At 54.0% G+C, this 21,425-nt stretch overlaps 1 protein-coding gene across 1 annotated transcript in view; it reads right to left on the bottom strand.

Annotated features, from left to right (window-relative positions):
• LOC144261880 (L-gulonolactone oxidase-like) overlaps positions 1–21,425 on the bottom strand; it is a 54,156-nt gene that overhangs the window by 29,957 nt on the left and 2,774 nt on the right. Inside the window, exons 3-8 of the mRNA XM_077811453.1 lie at positions 21,115–21,235; positions 8,756–8,840; positions 6,803–6,904; positions 5,784–5,909; positions 2,355–2,449; positions 71–161 (exon numbers count right to left, since the gene is read on the bottom strand). Coding sequence (XP_077667579.1) covers positions 71–161; positions 2,355–2,449; positions 5,784–5,909; positions 6,803–6,904; positions 8,756–8,840; positions 21,115–21,235 — 620 coding nt within the window. The remainder of the gene's footprint in view (positions 1–70; positions 162–2,354; positions 2,450–5,783; positions 5,910–6,802; positions 6,905–8,755; positions 8,841–21,114; positions 21,236–21,425) is intronic.

Raw genomic sequence — 21,425 nt, 5'->3', positions numbered from 1 at the left:
TCTGAAACTTCTCCCCCAACAGCATTCTGGTTCCCCAGCCAGCCCTCGTTCCGCCAGCTCCGGGCCTTACCTGGGTGGGCAAGATGCCATGTTTGATGCCCGTGTTGTGTGTCCCCGTTCCAATAACCCCAGCGGCCGCCACTTCCGAAACGGCTCCTAAGCTGCACACAGACAAAGAAACGTCATCGGCAGTTAGTTGTGGTTGTTGTTCCCAGACGCGTCTCTTGAGACGATATTGATTAATGTGACACCCAGAACGAGGGCCGTTAATTGCCAGCTGTCCCAGATCAGGATGTGCCAAGCCAATGTAATGCACCCGCTGCTTCGTATCAAACCGTGCTGAGATCACAGGCTGGTGGGCAGGGGATCCAGACATGGGCCTGACACTCCGATTCAAGACAGTCCCTTTGATGCTCTCCCAGGGCCTTAGGCTGATCTCAGGGAACGTCACCCATTCCCCAGATCCACGGCATGGACCCAGTGCCAGGCATGTGGGACTTGTGCATGGGACAGGTCGAGCCCTGACTGCTTCTGGGCACTGAGGGGGCATGTTCATATGACACCAGCTGAAATGGGACCCACGCCCCTGGTCCACCTTCCCTGCCAGCATCCGAGATCCCCTGCTACCGGGGTAACCTGCAGGTCAGCTCCGCTAACGGGGAGCTGCTTCCCTGGCTGAGCCCAGCTGGAACGCAGCGTGCTGGGACAGCGCAGGGGGTAACGGACCCGCAGCCCCAGCGCACCGACCGCCAGGCCACTGGCTGTTATTGGGCAAGACGCAGGAAATCCAGGCAATGGGGAGACCTTAACCTGGGATGTAATTCTGAGTGAGGCACGTGGTTGGAATTGGTTTGCAATGGACCACTAAACCCTCTCGCGTTTATTTTCGCACGTGCTATGGGGAAACACGGGGTGAAAATTCAGCCACAGCACAAATCTCTAATGCTAGAAGTAGGACCTCGATAGGTCACCTAGTCCAGTCCCCTGCTTTCAAGACAAGACTAAGTAATAACTAGACTATTCCTGGTATGCCTCGGGAACTACATCATTACAGAGTGTACAGTCTTTGGGACAGGGACTGTCACTCACGACGGGTCTCTACAGCGCTTCTACAACGGTGGCCTGATCTCGCTTGGGGCTCGTACAAGAGAACAAATAAACAATAAACTTGTGACTCTTTTGCTCTTCCAAGCCCAAGTGAGTGCAGGCTGTGAATACGTCAGGCTGCATGACGGGGACAGAAACGTGCACCCCAGACGTGCGCCCAACACAATGCATGGTGACCACACAAAACGGATCGCTTACTTCTGCAATTACCCTCTTTGTCACGCCCCTGAGGCATGTCTTTCTGAAATCCTATCCAAGGCCCGGCGAGCATCCTGTTCAGTCAGTCCCCAGGAGCCTGGAATTAGTGCAGCGTAAACTCCAGATGACCGAGGAATCAATCGATTCAGTTACCCAGTGATTAAAGAGTATGCTCTCCCCTAGTGTCAGTGAAATTCACATATCTGGTATGACCCACATGGCCTCCGCATTTTAAATCTACAGACCTTTCTAACAGTGACTGTTTTTAAAAGGCTTTGAGGAGGGGTTCACTAAACTTCTACTTCAAGTCCATAACTTCTGGTTGAGCTATAGCTCATCTTTTAGAAATAGACTTCCGCTCGTGAGTTAAAGACTTCCGCTATAGACCCTGGCCCTAGGTAAGTTGTTCCAGTGGCTATTTACAATCACTCTTAAAATCTTGCCCCTTTTCTAGTCTGAATTTGTCTGGCTTCAACTTCTAGCCATCAGCTCATGTTAGGCCTTCATCTCCTAGACTGAAGAGCCATCTATTGGGAATCTCTTCCCCATGTCCTGAACTCCCAGCAGGGAAATCTATTGCCAGTTTAGAACCAAGTAAGATAAATCATTGATCTTGGGCATGCTGTTGAACAATACAGTGTGTAAGTAAAGTCTTGTCTATACAGGGAAGTTTACTGATATAATTACCATGTGGACTCTTATTCCGGAATAGGAGAGCCTTTTTTCAGTTTCGCTTATCCCGGTAACTTTCCCTGCGTAGACAAGCTCTAGATCCTGGCTTGGGGCAATGAAGGAGTCCAAAGATCAGAAAAGCATTAAGACAGGTTTCAGAGTAGCAGCCATGTTAGTCTGTATCCTCAAAAAGAAAAGGAGGACTTGTGGCACTTTAGAGACTAACAAATTTATTTGAGCATAAGCTTTTGTGAGCTACAGCTCACTTATTTATCTGAGCATAAGCTTTCGTGAGCTACAGCTCACTTCATCACAAGTACTCCTTAAAGCATTAAGGTTGTCCTGAATAACACTGAAACAGCAAACAGCTCACTTACTTGGCCAGGGCCAACCCGTACTTGCTCAGCTCGACGTTTAGATCAGACAGGAGGATTCCCGCTTCCACCATCACTTGCCTCTTCTCTTCATCCACCTGCAAGAGATAAGCTCTGAGGACTTGTATTCATGGCCTAGAGAGAAGCCCCCTGCTGCTTGTCACCACCTCTGGGCACAATTCGCACTGAGAATCAACCCCCTTGCTGGGTGGCTGTATAGAACCGGAAGGCGAAAGCCAAACCGAGGTGGTTGGTTGGGTTCTGTTTGGTGAGAGGAATGTGAGGTGATACATAGCGTTCCATGTCTGGGCTGCGAGTCAGAACCTGGCCCAGCTAGGCAGCAATTGCAAATTGGCTCCTTGGTGGCCTATGAGCGGATGTGTCTCATTCCGGGTCCTAGAGGACAAGTGTCCCCAGCAGAAATCCCACCAGCACAGCTGGCCCCAGCTGGCCTCCTTGAGAGTCTCAAATGTGCCACGGAGTGTGGACCCACCTTCCCGTGTCTACAGAGAGGTCCTTGCTGTTGAAGCCCACTGTGTCTGGGGAGGGATGGGTGTGTGTGTGGGGGGGGGGTGTGTGGGGGGAAGCTTGCCCTAATGCTCTGCCAGCTCCATGAACAGAGGGGACTCCAGGCTTGGAACCGCTTCATAGGACAAAAAGAAAAGGAGTACTTGTGGCACCTTAGAGACTAACCAATTTATTTGAGCATGAGCTTTCGTGAGCTACAGCTCACTTCGTCAGATGCATACCGTGGAAACTGCAGCAGACTTTATATATACACAGAGAATATGAAACAATACCTCCTCCCACCCCACTGTCCTGCTGGTAATAGCTTATCTAAAGTAATCTTCAGGTTAGGCCATTTCCAGCACAAATCCAGGTTTTCTCACCCTCCACCCCCCCACACAAATTCACTCTCCTGCTGGTGATAGCCCATCCAAAGTGACAACTCTTTACACAATGTGCATGATAATGAAGTTAGGCCATTAGAACCCACCTGAACTTTAGACAAAGACTTGAGCCAAACTCTCAAGATGACCAGAAGTTGAGATAAGGTTTCTTGTCTCCCCCAATTGTTGTATTCTCAGGTGACCCTGCATTTCTGCTTCCAGCCAGAGGCCCCAGAGAAAAAGCAGCTCTCCTGATATTTCCAGAAATAGGAATTCAAGACCTTATACACCATCCTCAACTTCCAAAGCAGGACAATGCCTGGAGGGAATGACTCCTCATGTCCTTCACTTTATCTCTCAACAAGACAAGCTCCTGGCCAAGGTCACAAATGGACCAAGAGCCAAGCAGGACACCTTCCCTTTCCTGAAGATGCTGCTGGTAGAAGGTAAACGTGGACAACATGCCTACTCGGCAGTCACCGGTGTGACTATGCAATGAATCCAGGCTCCTCGCAGAGCACCTCCACTGGGATTATTGTGGTTTGACCCCAGCCTCTGAGCTACACATCCTGAAGCTTCCCAAGTAAAACACCCCAGGGGATGAATCCAAGGGATTTAGCATGGACCAATATGCAAAGGGGAGATGGTGCAGAGAGCCATGTTGCTGGAGCCAATGCTCTTCCAGCCCAGATCTTCCTCCCTTAGCTCTGCCAATGCACCTCGGCCTTGACCGGCAGCCCCCTTGCTGTGCCAACCCACATTTTCATCCCCTAGCTCTGCCAACGCACCTTGGCCCTGACCGGCAGCCCCCCTGCAGCTCCAGTCCTTTCCCTTTCTCCAACCTTGCTCAGAATGGGACCACTTTGCAGTACGGAGAAAAATCCACCCACCTGGGACTTGCCTGACCCACCCAAACCATTCCAGCTTGTGCTCTACAGGACTCAACGCCTCTGCCCCCACCCTGTGCACTGACTCCCTTGTGCCCCCCGGCCCCTTGCTCTGCTTGGGGACACCGTCTATTCTGGCTCATGCCCATGCCCTGTGAGCCCTGCTGTCACTGCTCAGCCAGGCTAACAGAGATGCTTCCACCCCTGCAGTTCCACAGCCCATTCATTAACCTTGCAAGCTATTTATTTCAGTCCCTAAGAGCAAAAGCCGTCAGGGAACAGGCCTTGCCTGTAATTAAAAGCCGCAGCTGATTATCGGTAACGACTGAGCTCTGGTGATTTATTAGCTTGGAATTAGCAGTGTTCACTGTGGGGCCACCCACCTCCAGTTGTCACAATCTGTCAGTGCCAGGCCCCAGACAGGTTCAACCTGCCCCCTGCCCTGCCATAGCGAAGAGCTGGAGGGAAGGGGAGTAGAAATCAATGTGCAGCAGCAGCCAAAAAAGCAAACAGAATGTTGGGAATCATTAGGAAAGGGATAGATAATAAGACAGAAAATATCATATTGCCTCTATATAAACCCATGGTACACCCACATCTTGAATACTGTGTGCAGATGTGGTCGCCCCATCTCAAAAAAGATATATTGGAATTGGACAAGGTACAGAAAAGGGCAACAAAAATGTCGAGGTGTATGGAACGGCTTCCATCTGAGAAGCGATTAATAAGACTGGGACTTGTCAGCTTGGAAAAGAGACGATTAAAGGGGGATATAACAGAGGTCTATAAAATCATGACTTGTGTAGAGAAAGTAAATAAGGAAGTGTTATTTACTCCTTCTCATAGCACTAGAACTAGGGGTCATCAAATGAAATTAATAGGCAGCAGATTTAAAACAAACCAAAGGACATATTTCTTCACACAACGCACAGTCAACCTGTGGAACTCCTTGCCAGAGGATGTTGTGAAGACCAAGACTATAACAGGGTTCAAAAAAGAACTAGATAAGTTCAAGGAGGATAGGTCCATCAATGGCTACTACCCAGGATGGGCAGGGATGCTGTCCTAGCTTCTGTTTGCCAGAAGCTGGGAATGGGTGAGAGGGGATGGATCACTCTATTACCTGTTCTGTTCATTCCCTCTGGGGCACCTGGCATTGGCCACTGTTGGAAGACAGGATACTGGGCTAGATGGACTATTGGTCTGACCCAGTGTGGCCGTTCTTATGTTGATTGTGAAGTGTGTATAAGAGCAAAACACAGATTAAAGCAACACTACTTTATTACTATATACAGCTGGTCATAATGTTTTGAATTTAGAGTTTAAAATGAGGCACAATTTTGAGGATACTTTTGCTAATTTCCTCCTGCACCCCTGTTTTTTTGACCAGTTGGAGAGTTGCCTGAAAGTTCTTTATTTTGGGACATTTCAAAATTTGAGGTTTTCTTCCCCAAAATTCCAAATGGGATAAAATGTTAATTTTTTTTGGTGATTCCCCCCCTTCTCCTTTTTTGATCAGCTCTCACTGTTATTGTTACTACTATGATGCACAATAATTACCGATTTGCATTTGTAGGAACGTTACACCAATGTGTCCCCAACCCGTAACACCTTGGGGAGATCCCAGAGCCTGGCAAAGCAGGGACCTACAGTACCTTGAGGATCTTGTTCATCTTCCCCATTTGAACCATGAAGTCATCCGTGCAGGCGATGTCCGAAGGGGAATGTCCACCACCGACCACCTTCACCCTCTTACTCCGCTGCCTGGCCAAATCCAAAATCTGTAAAGACATCACACTGTGAGTGCCGGCTACTCTTCAAAGGCACTCTGAGTCCTGAGCACATGGAGAATCAGTTGCCCGCGGGACTCGAACCCAGGACGCTTGTGTACAAGAGTAGCAGTGAGTCCATTTGAGCTGGATGACAATAGAACACAGCAAGCGTTTGTGGTAACACTGCTGTCCTCCCTAGGCCTCCAGCCACTAGAGGGAGCAAAGCTTTACCACAGCACAGGAGAATAAACAGAGCAAAGTTGCTAACGCATAAGCACCCAGTAAAATAAAATCTAGCTAGTCATCCTCCAAGGGGCAGTAACTGGTGTATTTACCCTGACCACCCCTAGGGGTGAAATCCACCACATGCAGATGGCCAGCCTGAGGATTCGGCACCCCTTGAATGGACTGAAGTGGTGCCTAGACCTCGTGTTGAGTCCCCCAGGATTTCACCCTGAGTCTAAAAAGGCTGTTTTGCTTTGGAGTACAGATTCTCCTCCCCTCCTCCTCCTATTGTTAGTTCCAATCAGAGAGAGGGACGATTCTAAGAAGCTGCAGGCGGATTCTCCATCACTGACAATGTTTCGATCAAGACTGGATGTTCTTCTAAAAGCTCTGCTCTGGGAATTATTGTGGGGCAGGTCTCTGGCCTTTGCTATACGGGAGTCCAAACTAGATGATCACTGCGATCCCTTCTGGCCTTGGAATCTCTAAGGGTAGCTGTCAGAGAAGATGCTCATGCTCTGTACTTTGGAGGCTTCGGTGGTTATTTTGCTTTCCTGGTGAGGGCTGGGTTGGTACTCAGAAGGAAGGGAGGAAACCTCAGCCCTGAGCCTTCCACCTACCAATTCTGCCTTGGCTTTTTATTCCAATGGACCATACGATCGAAACTTCCTTCTTACCTCTTTGATCTCCTCCACCGATGTTGGCTGGAAGTACAGTTCTGGAGAGGATCCATAGGTCCTGGCCCAGTTTTGGAACTTGACCCCTCCCTGGCCGTGAACCTAGGACAAAAACAAATCAAACCTGACAAAGGGAATGATTTTTTCCACACAACATGCAATTAAACTGTGGAACTCCCTGCCACAGGAAGTTATTGAGGTAAAGAACTGAACAACATTGCAAAAGGATCTGAATATGGATATGGATATCAGGCATATCCAGAATGATCATAATTAATGACAATGGAATTCTGGAAGGGATATTCATTATTGGACCTCACGCTTCAGGGCTTATGCCAGTCTCTAATTATGAGAAACCAGGATGTGACCTATATGGGGGCAGATTATCCCGTAAGCACATACTGTGGGGTTTCTTACTTCTTCCTCTGAAGTCTCTGCTACTGGCCACTGTCAGAGAGAGGACACTGGGCTAGGTGGACCTTGGGTCTGATGCTGTCTGGCAGTTCCTATGTTCCCTTGACAGCACCAATCATTGGTCAAAACCAGAGGAGAGGGGACAATGGGATCAGTATACCCAGCTACCCAGCCTGCCTTTGCAGGTCAGATCCGGAGCGACGAACAGCCCCTGGTAATCACCCTCTGAGGGCTGTGCAGAAGCCAGGCCACGTGCAGGGCATGGATGGCCTCCACCTAATGCCTAGAGCCCAGCGCTGCCGATGGGGACTAGCACTGGGCTTTGGACAGGAGAGTGTACCACCGTCTCTTCGCCGAGTTGGCCACTCCAACGGGTGGGGATCACTCAGCTATCTCGGCTGAACAGCTTCCGGGGAACTTCAGGGACTGTCAATCCAGCGCCTCTCGCCAGCCCTGTGTCCAAACAGGGTCAAAGGAAGGGACTTCAACACACCCAGCAGCAGCAGCATGATGGGGTCCCACGATGGGGTCCCACGTCTAGCATGGCTGCGGGAGCAGGGACAACTCCAGAGAAATGCTGGCAAATGCTCCCCATGCTCAGCCCCCACCCTGCTCCGCTCCTACTCCAAACACTCCCCTGCTCCCTATGCAGAGCATCCACCCCACTCCCCTCCTATCCCGGACACCCCGACTGCTCCCTGCTCCCTGTGCAGAGCCCCCACCCTGCTCCCCTCTTACGCCAAACACTCCCCTGCTCCCTACATAGAGCATCCACCCCGCTCCCCTCCTATCTCTGACACCCTGACTGCCGCCAGATCCCCATGCTCAGCACCCACCCTGCTCCCCTGCTACCCCAAACACTGCCCTGCTCCCTACGCAGAACATCCACCCCACTCCCCTCCTATCCCTGACACCCCAACTGCCCTCCCGTTCCCCATGCTCAGCACCCACCCTGCTCCCCTGCTACCCCAAACACTGCCCTGCTCCCTACGCAGAACATCCACCCCACTCCCCTCCTATCCCGGACACCCTGACTGCCGCCAGATCCCCATGCTCAGCACCCACCCTGCTCCCCTGCTACCCCAAACACTGCCCTGCTCCCTACGCAGAACATCCACCCCACTCCCCTCCTATCCCGGACACCCCAACTACCCTCCCGTTCCCCATGCTCAGCACCCACCCTGCTCCCCTGCTACCCCAAACGCTGCCCTGCTCCCTACGCAGAACATCCACCCCACTCCCCTCCTATCCCGGACACCCCAACTACCCTCCCGTTCCCCATGCTCAGCACCCACCCCGCTCCCCTGCTACCCCAAACACTGCCCTGCTCCCTACGCAGAACATCCACCCCACTCCCCTCCTATCCCGGACACCCCAACTACCCTCCCGTTCCCCATGCTCAGCACCCACCCCGCTCCCCCCTTATGCCAAACACTCCCCCGCTCCCTACACAGAGCATCCACCCCACTCCCCTCCTATCCCTGACACCCTGACTGCCCCCGATCCCCATGCAGAGCCCCCACCCTGCTCCCCTCCTACCCGACAGCCCAAGCTGCCCAAGTCCACGCCTAGGGGCTCGGACAGGATCAGGCTTGGACCACGGGTGTGGAGCTGTCTCCTCGGGCTTCGGAGAAGAAACGCGTTACGAAGCGGGCACCAACACAAAGGCGCAGGAAGCTGCAGTGCCCAGAAGCAGTGGAGCTGACCACAGCTCGCTCAGCCACAGGAACGCCAGATCCCCCCCGGCCCTCCACTGCCCAGCAGCAGGCAATCCCTGGCTGCCCCTTTGTAAACGGCTCTCTAACTGCAGCCGCAACCCTCTGTACGGCCACCCAGCTCCCTGGGGGTGCATCCACACTCTTTGTAAACCCGGGGCTGCCCGATCCGGCCTTGTGGACTCGGCGTTTCCATGCCTGCACTTGAGTGTCCAGGCTGCATTGTGAGCCTGGGTTTCCATTCGCTGGAGCCGGGTCTCACACCTGTGTTAGCGCGTCCCTCTGTGCTCCGCCCACCTTCTGACTCGGGCCTGTGTCCACACTGCTCAAGGACAGGGCGTGGACCCGCGTCACAGCAGGGCTCAGCTCTGACCCAGGCCCCAGCCAGGACCGAGGAGCCACATCCTGGGTGCTCGCTGGCCCGAGTCAGCCTGATGTGTGTGTGAACGGAAAGGGGCTTGGGCTCAAAGCTGAGCCAGCGCCTGGGCATAGCCTGGGAGGCTCGGCCACGCAGAGTCCTTAACGCCAGCGAGATTGCTGCTCCTGCTGGGGAAATGGGCCATCCACAGGGAAATCCCTCGGCAAATGGGCACCATGAAAAGCCAGCGTGGCCCAGGCCAGCCGGATCTGGAATCGTAACTCTTGGATTTGCAAGGCATGGTCATCTCCCTCTCCCCTGCCCTTCTCCTAGACATCCCCACGGCTTAGAACTGAGGGGGATCCTTTTCATAGAATCGTAGAATCATAGAATATCAGGGTTGGAAGGGACCTCAGGAGGTCATCTAGTCCAACCCCCTGCTCAAAGCAGGACCAATCCCCAATTAAATCATACCAGCCAGGGCTTTGTCAAGCCTGACCTTAAAAACTTCTAAGGAAGGAGATTCCACCACCCCCCTACATAACGCATTCCAGTGTTTCACCACCCTCCTAGTGAAAAAGTTTTTCCTAATATCCAACCTGAACCTCCCCCACTGCAACTTGAGACCATTACTCCTTGTCCTGTCTTCATCTACCACTGAGAATAGTCTAGAACCATCCTCTCTGGAACCACCTCTCAGGTAGTTGAAAGCAGCTATCAAATCCCCCCTCATTCTTCTCTTCTGCAGACTAAACAATCCCAGTTCCCTCAGCCTCTCCTCATAAGTCATGTGTTCCAGACCCCTAATCATTTTTGTTGCTCTTCGCTGGACTCTCTCCAATTTATCCACATCCTTCTTGTAGTGTGGGGCCCAAAACTGGACACAGCACTCCAGATGAGGCCTCACCAATGTCGAATAGAGGGGGACGATCACGTCCCTCGATCTGCTCGCTATGCCCCTACTTATACATCCCAAAATGCCATTGGCCTTCTTGGCAACAAGGGCACACTGCTGACTCATATCCAGCTTCTCATCCACTGTCACCCCTAGGTCCTTTTCCGCAGAACTGCTGCCTAGCCATTCGGTCCCTAGTCTGTAGCTGTGCATTGGGTTCTTCCGTCCTAAGTGCAGGACCCTGCATTTATCCTTATTGAACCTCATCAGATTTCTTTTGGCCCAATCCTCCAATTTGTCTAGGTCCCTCTGTATCCTATCCCTGCCCTCCAGCGTATCTACCACTCCTCCCAGTTTAGTATCATCCGCAAATTTGCTGAGAGTGCAATCCACACCATCCTCCAGATCATTTATGAAGATATTGAACAAAACCAGCCCCAGGACCGACCCCTGGGGCACTCCACTTGACACCGGCTGCCAACTAGACATGGAGCCATTGATCACCACCCGTTGTGCCCGACAATCTAGCCAGCTTTCTACCCACCTTATAGTGCATTCATCCAGGCCATACTTCCTTAACTTGCTGACAAGAATACTGTGGGAGACCGTGTCAAAAGCTTTGCTAAAGTCAAGAAACAATACATCCACTGCTTTCCCTTCATCCACAGAACCAGTAATCTCATCATAGAAGGCGATTAGATTAGTCAGGCATGACCTTCCCTTGGTGAATCCATGCTGGCTGTTCCTGATTACTTTCCTCTCATGTAAGTGCTTCAGGATTGATTCTCTGAGGACCTGCTCCATGATTTTTCCGGGGACTGAGGTGAGGCTGACTGGCCTGTAGTTCCCAGGATCCTCCTTCTTCCCTTTTTTTTCCCTTTTCCCTCCCTCTGAGAACCTGCTACTGCCTCAACAGCAGCTCGGAGCAGCCTCCACCCCCAGTCGCCAAGCTACAAACTCGTCCCTATCCCAGCATTACAAGGGAGGAGAGCCAGGGTCTGTCTTCACTGCAGGTGGGCGGAGCCTCCCAGCCCAGGTAGTCAGACTCTTGCTAGCAATCACAGTGCGGACCTTTAAGAGTAGCAGCCGTGTTAGTCTGTAGTCGCAAAAAGAAAAGGAGGACTTGTGGCACCTTAGAGACTAAGAAATTTATTTGAGCATAAGCTTTCGTGAGCTACAGCTCACTGCATCGGATGTAGCTCACGAAAGCTTACACTCAAATAAATTTCTTAGTCTCTAAGGTGCCACAAGTCCTCCTTTTCTTTTAGTGCGGACCTTGCGGCTCAAGCCCACCCAACTCTACAGGCTTGAGAGCCCTGGCTCTGAGCTCCCAGCTATTGCTTGCGCACTGCCTTGTGGCCGTGTAGCCGGGCTGGGGGACTCGCTCCCAGCTGCAGCATGGACACCCCCTTTGGCACACGCAGCAGACCTGGATTAGAACCCCAAGGCTGCTTCCTCACTTCTCTTTCAGCTCCCCTCCCCAGATCCTCTCCTGGACCCTGCCCCCCCCCCCCCCCCCGCACTGTTGGTGCAAGAGCAGCCATGCTGCACAAACTCCCCATCTGCTGCACTCCTGACACACTCCCACACCCCCTTTGCTAGTGCATGGGTAGTTTAGCATTGTGTTTGCGCTCTGGGGACCCAGTTTTTCTGGAAGAGGCTGTACAAATGAGGCCCTTTGTCATTGCATTGTCTGTTCTCCACATGGGGCCCCTAGCAAGCAGCCAGTTAGCTATCTCCTATCTCAAACTCCTGCGGGGGAGACAGATTCCTTGGGTGGGGGTGGGGGGGTTCCTCCAGGACCAGGGGCTTGGGGAGTGGCCAGCAGGGCATGGGCCTTGCTTGCATTGCTACTACCTGTGCTGAGCACAGAGGCCCCCCCGCTTGTCCTCCCCCCCGCCCCCTTTCTCAGCACTTATTCCACTGACCAAACCCAGCCCCCAACAGCCTCTGGATTACAGCTGCAGGGCCAGGCCAAGTCAGTTCTGGTGGGACATTCTGCAGAAGTTTTCATTGCTTTCAATTTTCCCATGATGTTTTTTTTTTCCTATGAAAAACCTAAACCAAAAACTGAACCAAAAACTCGGTGTTTGGTTAAACAATAATGTTCCATTTTCAAAACACGCGCGTGTTCCAGCTAATCAGTCAGAACAAAATAATTCTGAGTATCGGGGGTCGCCGTGTTAGTCTGTATCCACAAAAACAACGAGGAGTCCGGTGGCACCGAAAAGACTAACAGATTTATTTGGGCATAAGCTTTCGTGGGTAGGCTTTTCGTGTGGGTTTCTATTCACAAAAGCTTGTGCCCAAAGTAATGCTGCTTTCCCGAGCCCCAAACCTGACCATTGGGTACCAAAAGCAAAGTGGTTTGGGGTGTGGGGCCTGTTTGCTTCATCAACAAGTTGGCTGTTGGTCAAAGAGGCATTGTTCGTCCAACTGCATCCCGCCCCCAAGTTACAATTTTAAAACTCTCCCCCACGTGTGCTTTGCACCCCCGCCTGCCCCTGGATTATTCCTGCACTGCAGAGCCGCACCCTTCACCCTCACCCCTGCTCCCAGAGGCCAGAAGCAGTTTCCTCCAGGAGCAGATCCTTACCATCGCGCTGGTTTCGCTGGGGTCCGGTCTCTGACCAAAGCAGGGTCCTGGATTGTGGCTCCAGGCGAAGGGGGGCTGTGGTATGTGGGGGGCTGGGCCCAGATGAAGCAGAAGAAGATGAGTGTGGGGCGTAGGGAGACCGTTCTCCTGACTTGCAAGAGCAGCAGGGAGCAGCTGCTGAGTCAGGCTGGCTGGGTGCAGAACCTGTTTGGGGAAGTGTCTGGCCAGCAAAGCACCTCCCTCCTCCAGGCGAAGAAGGGCTAATGAGTAACCGCACTCGCCTTGTCTCTGCAACCTGCCCCCTGCCCTCCTCTGAGCAAGCCAGGCCCCAGGACACAGGGGGAACCATGGCAGATCTGATCTCTCAGACCTGGTGCCCCCCGGGCCAGCTGGAACCAAAGAGGGTGGACCAGCCACGCGCGGGGCCTCCCCAGGTGGCCTGCGTGTTAGGTCCAGGTCTGGCAGGAAGCGGATTGGCATCTGGCTCACGCCTCCTGCTGCCTCCGGGAGCCACCTAGAAAAGATACAGGACACAAACAAGTGCTTCCTCCTGCACTGTCGGCTTGGGCCTAGCCCCCTGCCTGGCTCAATCAGCACGCGGCCGGGGTGGAGGGCACTGGGCCAGTTTTAAGCCGGGCGGGCCTCTTTTGGGCTGGTCTGTCCCCCGTCCGTTACAGACACAAAACCAGGCGTGCTTTTGTCCAGCATCGGACAGGGGCCACCCTTTCGGAGAGCGTGCCGTACATGAGGTACCAGCGTGCCCGGTGTTCGGGGAACGTGGGCGTGGCCACCTTGCCCTCCGTGGCGGCTTTGGCAGAAGGACAGTCCAGCGGTTCGAGTACAAGGCTGGGGCTCCACCACGGGCACTCTGCATGGCCCTTGGCACGTCACTGAGACTGTGTCTACACAGCAGCCGGGAGGTGGCGCTCCCAGCCCCAGTGGGCACACACCTGCTAGCTCTGCTGGAGCGAGCGCCTACAAACAGCGGCATGGCCGCGGCAGCAGGGGGTAGCTGCTGGCGTTAAATCCCACCTGCCCCCTGGGGCACCGGGCAGCCACGGTGCAGTTTTCAGGCGCTCGCTCAAGCAGAGCTGCCATGTGCGGCACTGGGAATCACACCTCCCAGCTTCCGTGTAGACGTACCCACCGCATCCAATGTTTAACGGGGTGCAGGTGGGAGCCTGGTAGGGTTTCAAAAGTGCCTAGGCCCCAGATCCTCCATGGTAATGAGGTATGTAACCAGGTCGGCCGCTTACTGTCTCCACAGCGCCTCCTCATGGCCAGGGGTGCCACCGCCCCACCCTTGTTTCCTCCTTCACAGGGCTCCTCAAACAGACTCCACCCAGTCCATGGGAAAATTTGGGGCCCAAATTATTCCGTCCTCAGGTACACTCTGGCCCTCCAGTTCAGTGTCTCTCTCCCCTTAGTTGGGGGTTCCCATCCCGCTTGGCCAGAGCTGGGTCCCAGTTCAGCGCCTCTGCAGGAGCCAGTCTTTGCTGCATCTTCACGCCAGATACAGGGTCTCAGGTTTCTGTTCCTGAGCATCCCCCAGGTTACGACCCGGCCTCCCCCTCCGACTACTTCTCCCCACCACCCGCCCCCTGGCAGCTCCCTGCTCCCTTGTGCAGAGAGATAGGAACTCGCTGCCTGCTCTCAGCTGGGGCTCATCTGGTCCTCAGGGCTGGCTTAGTCTCAGGCTCTCCAGCCCATGGGCAACCATGCTGTTACAAAGTGCCTAACTCCCACTGTAACCAATGGGAGTTAGGCACCTAACTACATTTGAGGATCTGGGCGAAAATCCCACAAGAAATCTGCATCTTTAGGCAAGTAAACACCTTAACAAACCTGGCCCTGGGGCTCCCTGTGTGAACCGGGTGTGGTGAGAATAAATCCATCCGGAGGACGATAACAACCATCCCTAGCTCCCAGGAGACCGGCACTAATAACAGTGACTGAAACCCCAGCGCCTGGTCAGTGCTGCAAGAGGGAGAAGAACAAATGCCCCCAATTGTCCCATGCTACACACTGAGAATAGCTGGGCTGAGGTGTCCTGGGACCCGCTTCTCCCAGACCCCTGGCTGTCAGAGCTGGACCCAGCAAACAGAGGAGGTTGTAGGTTAATAGCCAGGAGCATTCCAGGCCAGGGGTTCCCATCTTGTCTAAAAGCCCGCTCAGAAGTCCTGGCTCTCTGGGGGCAGACAGCTGCTGTGGGGCAGAGCTAAGGGAACTCCCCCCACACACACACATGCATGCAGCTCATGAAAGGAAAAGCCATAACTATTCATCACGTCCCCCGGGACAATGAGTGCTGACCGCAGGAGGGACGATAAATCTGGACCAGGCGATCTTTAGGAAGCGTGTGGGGGCCTCTGATAAATGATCTACGGCCAAATAAATGGCAGGTGGCGAAAGGGGACTGGCTGTTAACAGCTCTATTATTAACTTCATAATTAGCTGCAGCCGCTCGCAGGCTGGGTGCAGAGGTGCCCGGCTGGTCCCCTGTGAGAAGAGCTGGCCGGTCACCTGCAAGGCTGGGGAGCGCGTGCCAGGCATCCTTTAGGTGGAGTTATGAAACAGTGTGTCAGGAGGCAAGGACGTTGCTTGTTAACTCCAGGCCGGGATGTATTTATGTCATAGAGTTTCGGGGCAGAAGGGACCAGCGGATCGTCTAGTCTATCACAGGCCACCAGCACCTGCCCCATACGCCACTGAGCTCTGGCTCAAACCCCTGCTGGTGGACAGGCAGCTGCTTTATAAAGCTTCAGAACCTGCTCAGAAGTCACTGATCCCCAGGAGCTGCCAGCTCGTGCTGAGCCGGGCGGTTTGCTGGTATCTAGCAGTCCCATGTGTCTTTCCCGTATTAAGGATGAGAGGGGAGTTCACTCTCCACAGCTCTTCAGTCGTTGCACTGCCCGCAAAGCGCTAAAATGGTGCCCAATGGGACACTGGCTTTTCTGAGCTGGAAAACTTCCTACCAGAGATCGGACTCCAGCTGAGATCGACTCTTGCTCCCGCTCCTTTTTGAACCAGGGGCGTAGAGGCCAAAGGCCCTGGAGCCTGTTCCCCAGGTCTGATACTTTGCCTACCCCATTTCCTTAATAACCGACATATTCTCTCTAATGCTGATGACCTTGGGGCTTTTTGCTACTTGGCATAATGGCGTCTGCATCATCTTCTCCCGGGGTCTTCAAATCGCCCTGGGAAACTCCTTGAACGGATGGGATCTAACATTGCCCCTCGATCCAATTCCCCACAGACGTTTTCTTAGCCACGTTTGGTGCGAAGAAGTGAATAATTCTGGGTTCAGCCCCTGTCCAAGTGACACATTCACGCCGAGTTCCTGTGGCTCTGTAGCGGGGTGATCACCCCACTTCTGCCCTGAGAGGGTTAAAGCAGCCCTGGAGAGGGCTGCGGCTGTGAAAAAGCTAGGCTGATTGGGGGAAAGCAGCCACAGTTCTGGTCAGCCTGATCAGGGCCCAGCTGGCCCTTATAAGAGGGCAGTGGGCCAGAGGCTGACGGTCTCTCTCTAGCTTCTGGAGAGACAGGACCTTGCTGCCCAGGAGCTGGACAGGGTACCTGGAGTGGAGCATGGCTGGGAGAAGGCCAAGGTTGCTCGGGAGCTCCAGCCTGGAAACCCCCCAGGCTGCAGGCCTTGTTAAAGGCTGGGAAGGGTACTGGGGTTGCAAAGGCGCAGCCCAGGGTAGACAAAGACAGCAGGTCCAAAACCCTCCTTGCTGATGATGAATGGCTTATATATTGCAGTCTGCCCCAGTGAGCGGGGGCTAGATGGTGACTGGCAGTAGCCACTGAGGTAAGGTGGGGATAGAGGGTAGGGGGTTCCCCGGAGAAGGGAGACTCGGAGATTGGGGGTTACTGCTGGGGGCAGAACCCTGGTCTAGAAGGGCACCGGGGTCCAGGAGGGACACGGGGCCAGCGGTGGGCAAGACACCGGCCGACAGAGGGCACTCCGGAGGCTAGAGAAGCTAATTCCCTGGACGACCAGCAGGAGACGCCATGGTGGTGAGTCCCGCCCCGCCACAGGCTCCGTTAATTCATGCTCCTGTTATCAGACCTCAGCAAGCTTTGGTCCAGCGGCGTAAAATGCAGTTGTGTCTGTGACCCTTGAATGCAAGGCTGGGCGACCATTGGAACATCGGCCTCTGTAACAGATCAGCAGCTTTGATTCAACACGCCAGCTGGGCAGGACCAAAGGTCATTAAAAGCTGCACAACGTGCCCACGGCCTATTCCACAGCTTCATCCCCAGGCCGAGGGCAAAGTGCGACCTAGCGAATTAGCCGCTTAACAGAGGCTGGTTGGTACATTCCAATGTATCGGCGAGTGAACTAGTGCATGGTTCGTCCTCTTCCCACATTGCCAAAGGCGTTCCGGGCAGACTCAGCTGCTGCAGATTCTCAGCCCTGCCGCGGGTCCTTTGGGATTCTTAGAAGTGAACTTACTGTTGCTAAACAAGGTGAAGGCTGGCGACCAATATGCTCTGCTCACAGAGCATAGGTGGAAGCAGTGGGATATTTCCATACGTACCATCATCCCTTATCAACGTCCTTCAGCCATTACCTGGAGGGGCCAGCTCCTGGAGAGAGATGGTGGTTCAGAGTTCTATTCTCACTCAGCCCTAGGTAGCTGAGATAAGACTATTCCTGGGGTTTGCCAGATTGAAACAGGACTAAGACCACCCTGTCATTTCACACAGATCCAGTATCCTGGCTTCTGACTGGCTAGTGTCAGATGCTTCAGAGGGAATAAACAGAACAGGGCAATTTGTTGAGTGATCCATCCTCTTGTCATCCAGTTCCTTGTGTTAGTTTTAAACCTGCTGCCTATTCATTTCCTTGTGTGACCCCTGGTTCTTGTGTTATGTGAAGAGGTAAATAACGCATTGTGGAACTATCTGCTGTGACTCCAAGAGCTGTGTTCAGCTGGGCCTGGTTTCCGTGGGTGGCTTTTCCAGCGAGTTTTAAAGGCCCATTCCCAGTGCTGCTGGAAGTGCCGGCAGCTCAGAGCTGAGTGCGTCTGTGCCTGGCTCCGATGAAGTGGGCTGTAGTTCACGAAAGCTTATGCTCTAATAAATTTGTTAGTCTCTAAGGTGCCACAAGTCCTCCTGTTCTTTTTGCAGATACAGACTAACACAGCTGCGACTCTGACACCTGTGCCTGGATTGTCTTTCCCTCCACCCCGAGTGAGAGCAGAGTGAGGGGTTCAGGTTTAGTGACTCCGAGGGCAGCTGGGCTGGGCTGCCCCCTCCCCTTTCACAGTTCAGCCATGCTGATTAAATGTGAACATTTGCCACCGGGAGAGACTTCTGCTGAAATCTGTGGGGTTTTCACTGTGGAAAAGAAGGGCGTGAGTCCGAGGTTTTCAAAGTGCTGGTAAAAGCAGCTCTGGAGACTGAAGCCCTGGGGATAAGTTCAACACAGCTGGAGACAGTGCTGGCTTCCCCCACACCAGTCCCTGCCCATGTGCCCCCGCCCTGCCCCACAGGGACCAGCTCCTAGTAGGGAAAAAGGAACTCAACTTCCAGCCGTGGGAGGGGAGGGTCCTCACTGGTGTCAGTCAGCACAACTCCACTGACATCCATGGGCACTTTGCCAGTCCACCCCTTGCTGTACAATAACAATGCTCGTTGGTGGCCTTTTCAGAACGCAGGCACCGTCCACTGGGATCTGAACTGGGACCCTCCCCACTCACTGCATACAAGCCATTGAACGAGCATCAGAGGAAAGCCTTATTCAGGGCAGAGTCCAGCCCCCGGCTGGCAGAGGAACGAGAGTCAGGGCCAGGCACTCGCATGAGACTCAGGAGATGGGGGTCCAACTCTGCGCTGTGCCCCAGACTATGTGACCTTGAGTGAGTCCCCAAGGACCAGATTCACAAGCAATCCCTGCTCCAGTTTAAACACCAGGGTCACAAGCAGAGCAGCTGGCTGCTGAGCACCTCTGAAGGTCTGGTCCCAATTGTGGGTGCTGAACACTGGAAAACCTGTCCCTTAAAAAAAACAAAAAGCCCTTCCAATGCCTCAGTTTCCCCAGCTAGGAAATGAGGAAATGTACATCATAGGGCTCGCGAGCTGGTATGGTGGTGCGGGCCGTATAAAGGTGAGAATGTGCCACTTTCTCAAACATCAGTGGGGACCCGTAAGAGGAATGTGGTAATAATGGGGCCTACAAATGTACCCTAATCATGAGCTCCGCTGTGAGGAGTCAGTGAAATATTAATTGGGCCAGGGAAAAGCAAGACTCCCCCTGTAGCCCAGTGATTGGGACGCTCACCTGAGAGGTGGTAGATCCCGGCTGGAACCCCTTCTCCTCATCAGGGAGGGGGAGAAGTCACCCTAGGCCGATCGCACAGAGACCCTGTGGCCGAAAGCAGCCGGCGTTGGCGTGTGCTGAGCACTAGGTTGTAGGAGGCCAGGGATGCGCTCAGGCATGGAGCAGTCAGGACCAAAGGCCAGTGTTTGGGAAGCGGGTATTTCAGCCGCCCTAGGAAAGGCAGGGTGGTGAGCAAAGGAGCGGGCTAATTATTCACTCTGTTGCCGGCACCCAGGGCCGAGACGCTGAACAACAGCTTGAGTGGTTCGTTACCCAGTGTGCTACACCCAATAATCACAACGGGGTGGAGAAGCAGAAAAGTTTATTTGCAGCTGCAAAAAGGTACAGGGAGAATAAAATCTCAAATCCTGCACCCAGAGCAGGAAGTTACACAGGCTTTTATACATCCTTTTTCCCAGCATACTTATCCAATAGCAAGCTGCCCCAAGTATCCATATAGCCAGCCAATCCAGTTCCCAGCTAGTTCCCTGATTCTCTGTATCATTTGTTAAACCATACATAAAGCTGCTTTATTCACCATTGTTCTTCCATATCTGCCCTCTGTGGCCTTCCTTAGTTTCAGGCAGTCTGACTCTGCAACATATTGTTGCAGATCCTCAGCATAACTGCTGTGAGTGCCTCCAGGTCGGGGGGCCAAGGACACTTGGGCCTAGTACGCAGAGCTGCTGCGAGTGCCTCCAGGCGGGGGGCGGGGGCCAAGGACACCTGGGCCTAGTGCGAGGGGGCTTCATCGACACTCGTGGTCTTCCATCCCCTCGAGTTACCTAGTGGCCATGCCCCAGTGTCCCCAACAACTCCGAGGGGAAAACAGACTTGGGGGGGAAACTGGACGAGTGGAATTAGGCAGAAACACTTCAGTAAAACCAAATCTGCGCCAGTCACACATGGCCGAGAGAAGGATATTTCAGAGGGAACAAGAAGCCGCTTTGAGGAGTAAATCACCACAACTTGAAGATACGGGATAGTTAGCACAGCATGAGCATAGGCTGCAATGTGGCCGATAAACACCACAACAGATCCTCACGTTCTTGGCCTGCACCATGCCCAGAATGGGCTTAGCCGGGCTCAGGGGTTGATCTGCTGCCTTTGGTACTCGAAGCCCTTACAAGAGAGGAGCGAGGTACCGGCACTGAAAGGCGGGAGCAGACACTCGCTCCGCAGTAGCTCACTGGCAGCCCTGGAATCAACCTTAGCGGGAGAGGGGAGCCCTAGCCAGGCCCATAATTCTTTTATAATCCACAGCCACCATACAATCAAACTGCATTCACAACCATTAATTAATCCTCATGTCCATGCAGACAGAGCCCACACCCCTTCCCGCACTCCGAACCCCTTGGCTCCAGCTCGGAGACCCCTCCTGCACCCCAAAACATTCATCCCTGGCCCTACCCAAGAGCCCGTACCACCAGCCGGAGCCCCCCCCCCCACTCTAACCCCCTCCCCCAGCCCAGAGCCCTCTCCCGTACCCGAACCCCTCATTTCTGGCCCCACTTGGAGCCCGCACCCTGAGTCCAGAGTCCATACCCCCACCCCCGCACCCCAACCATTGCCCCAGCCTGGAGCCCTCTCCTGCACCCCAAACCACTCATCCATAGCCTCACCCCATGAGCCTGCACCCCCAGCCAGAGCCCGCACTCCCCTCCCGCACCCCCCCTTCTCCAGCCCGATGAAAGTGAATGAGGGTGGGAGAGAGTGAGCTACAGAAGGAGGGGGGATGGAGCGAGCAGCGGGCGGGGCCTCAGAGAAGGGGCGGGGCAGGGGCAGGGCCTCGGGGAAGGGGCGGGGCAGGGGTGTTCAGTTTTGTGCGATTCGAAAGTTGGCAGCCCGAGTGGTTGGACTCAGGCCCACATCATGCAGTGACGTTTGCCCAAGTCTGTGGCCAACGTGGGACTTGAATCCAGACCTCCAGCATCCCAAGTCTCAGACACACCACTGCCCTTCCTCTCTGCCACAGTTATTGTCTCCCAAAGCTCCTCTAGACGTACCTGGGCCTCTTCAGCTGCCTGTTGGCCAGAACCTCTGGAGGCAGCTGAAGAAACGCCCCCCTCCCTCTTCGCACGGCGGGGTCTGAGCCCGAGTGCCGTGACGGGGGCTGGACGCCACTACCTGGCCACACACAAGGAGAGTGCGTCCAGCTGAGCCGCCCAGACACTGGTCTCCTCCTCGCTTCCTTCCTTCCTGGGGGCTCTGCCACTGCAGAGACTGCCTCCAGTTTATTCTGCTTCATTCAGGCAATAGCCGCAGGTCGAGGTAAACCAGTGAATGGGCTTTGACATGTGAACAGCCTCTTCTTCCC

This window comes from Eretmochelys imbricata, chromosome 3 (genome assembly GCF_965152235.1).
Source record: "Eretmochelys imbricata isolate rEreImb1 chromosome 3, rEreImb1.hap1, whole genome shotgun sequence".
In the NCBI taxonomy this organism is placed as follows: Eukaryota; Metazoa; Chordata; order Testudines; family Cheloniidae; genus Eretmochelys; species Eretmochelys imbricata.
This window is presented reverse-complemented; position numbering and strand designations above follow the sequence as displayed.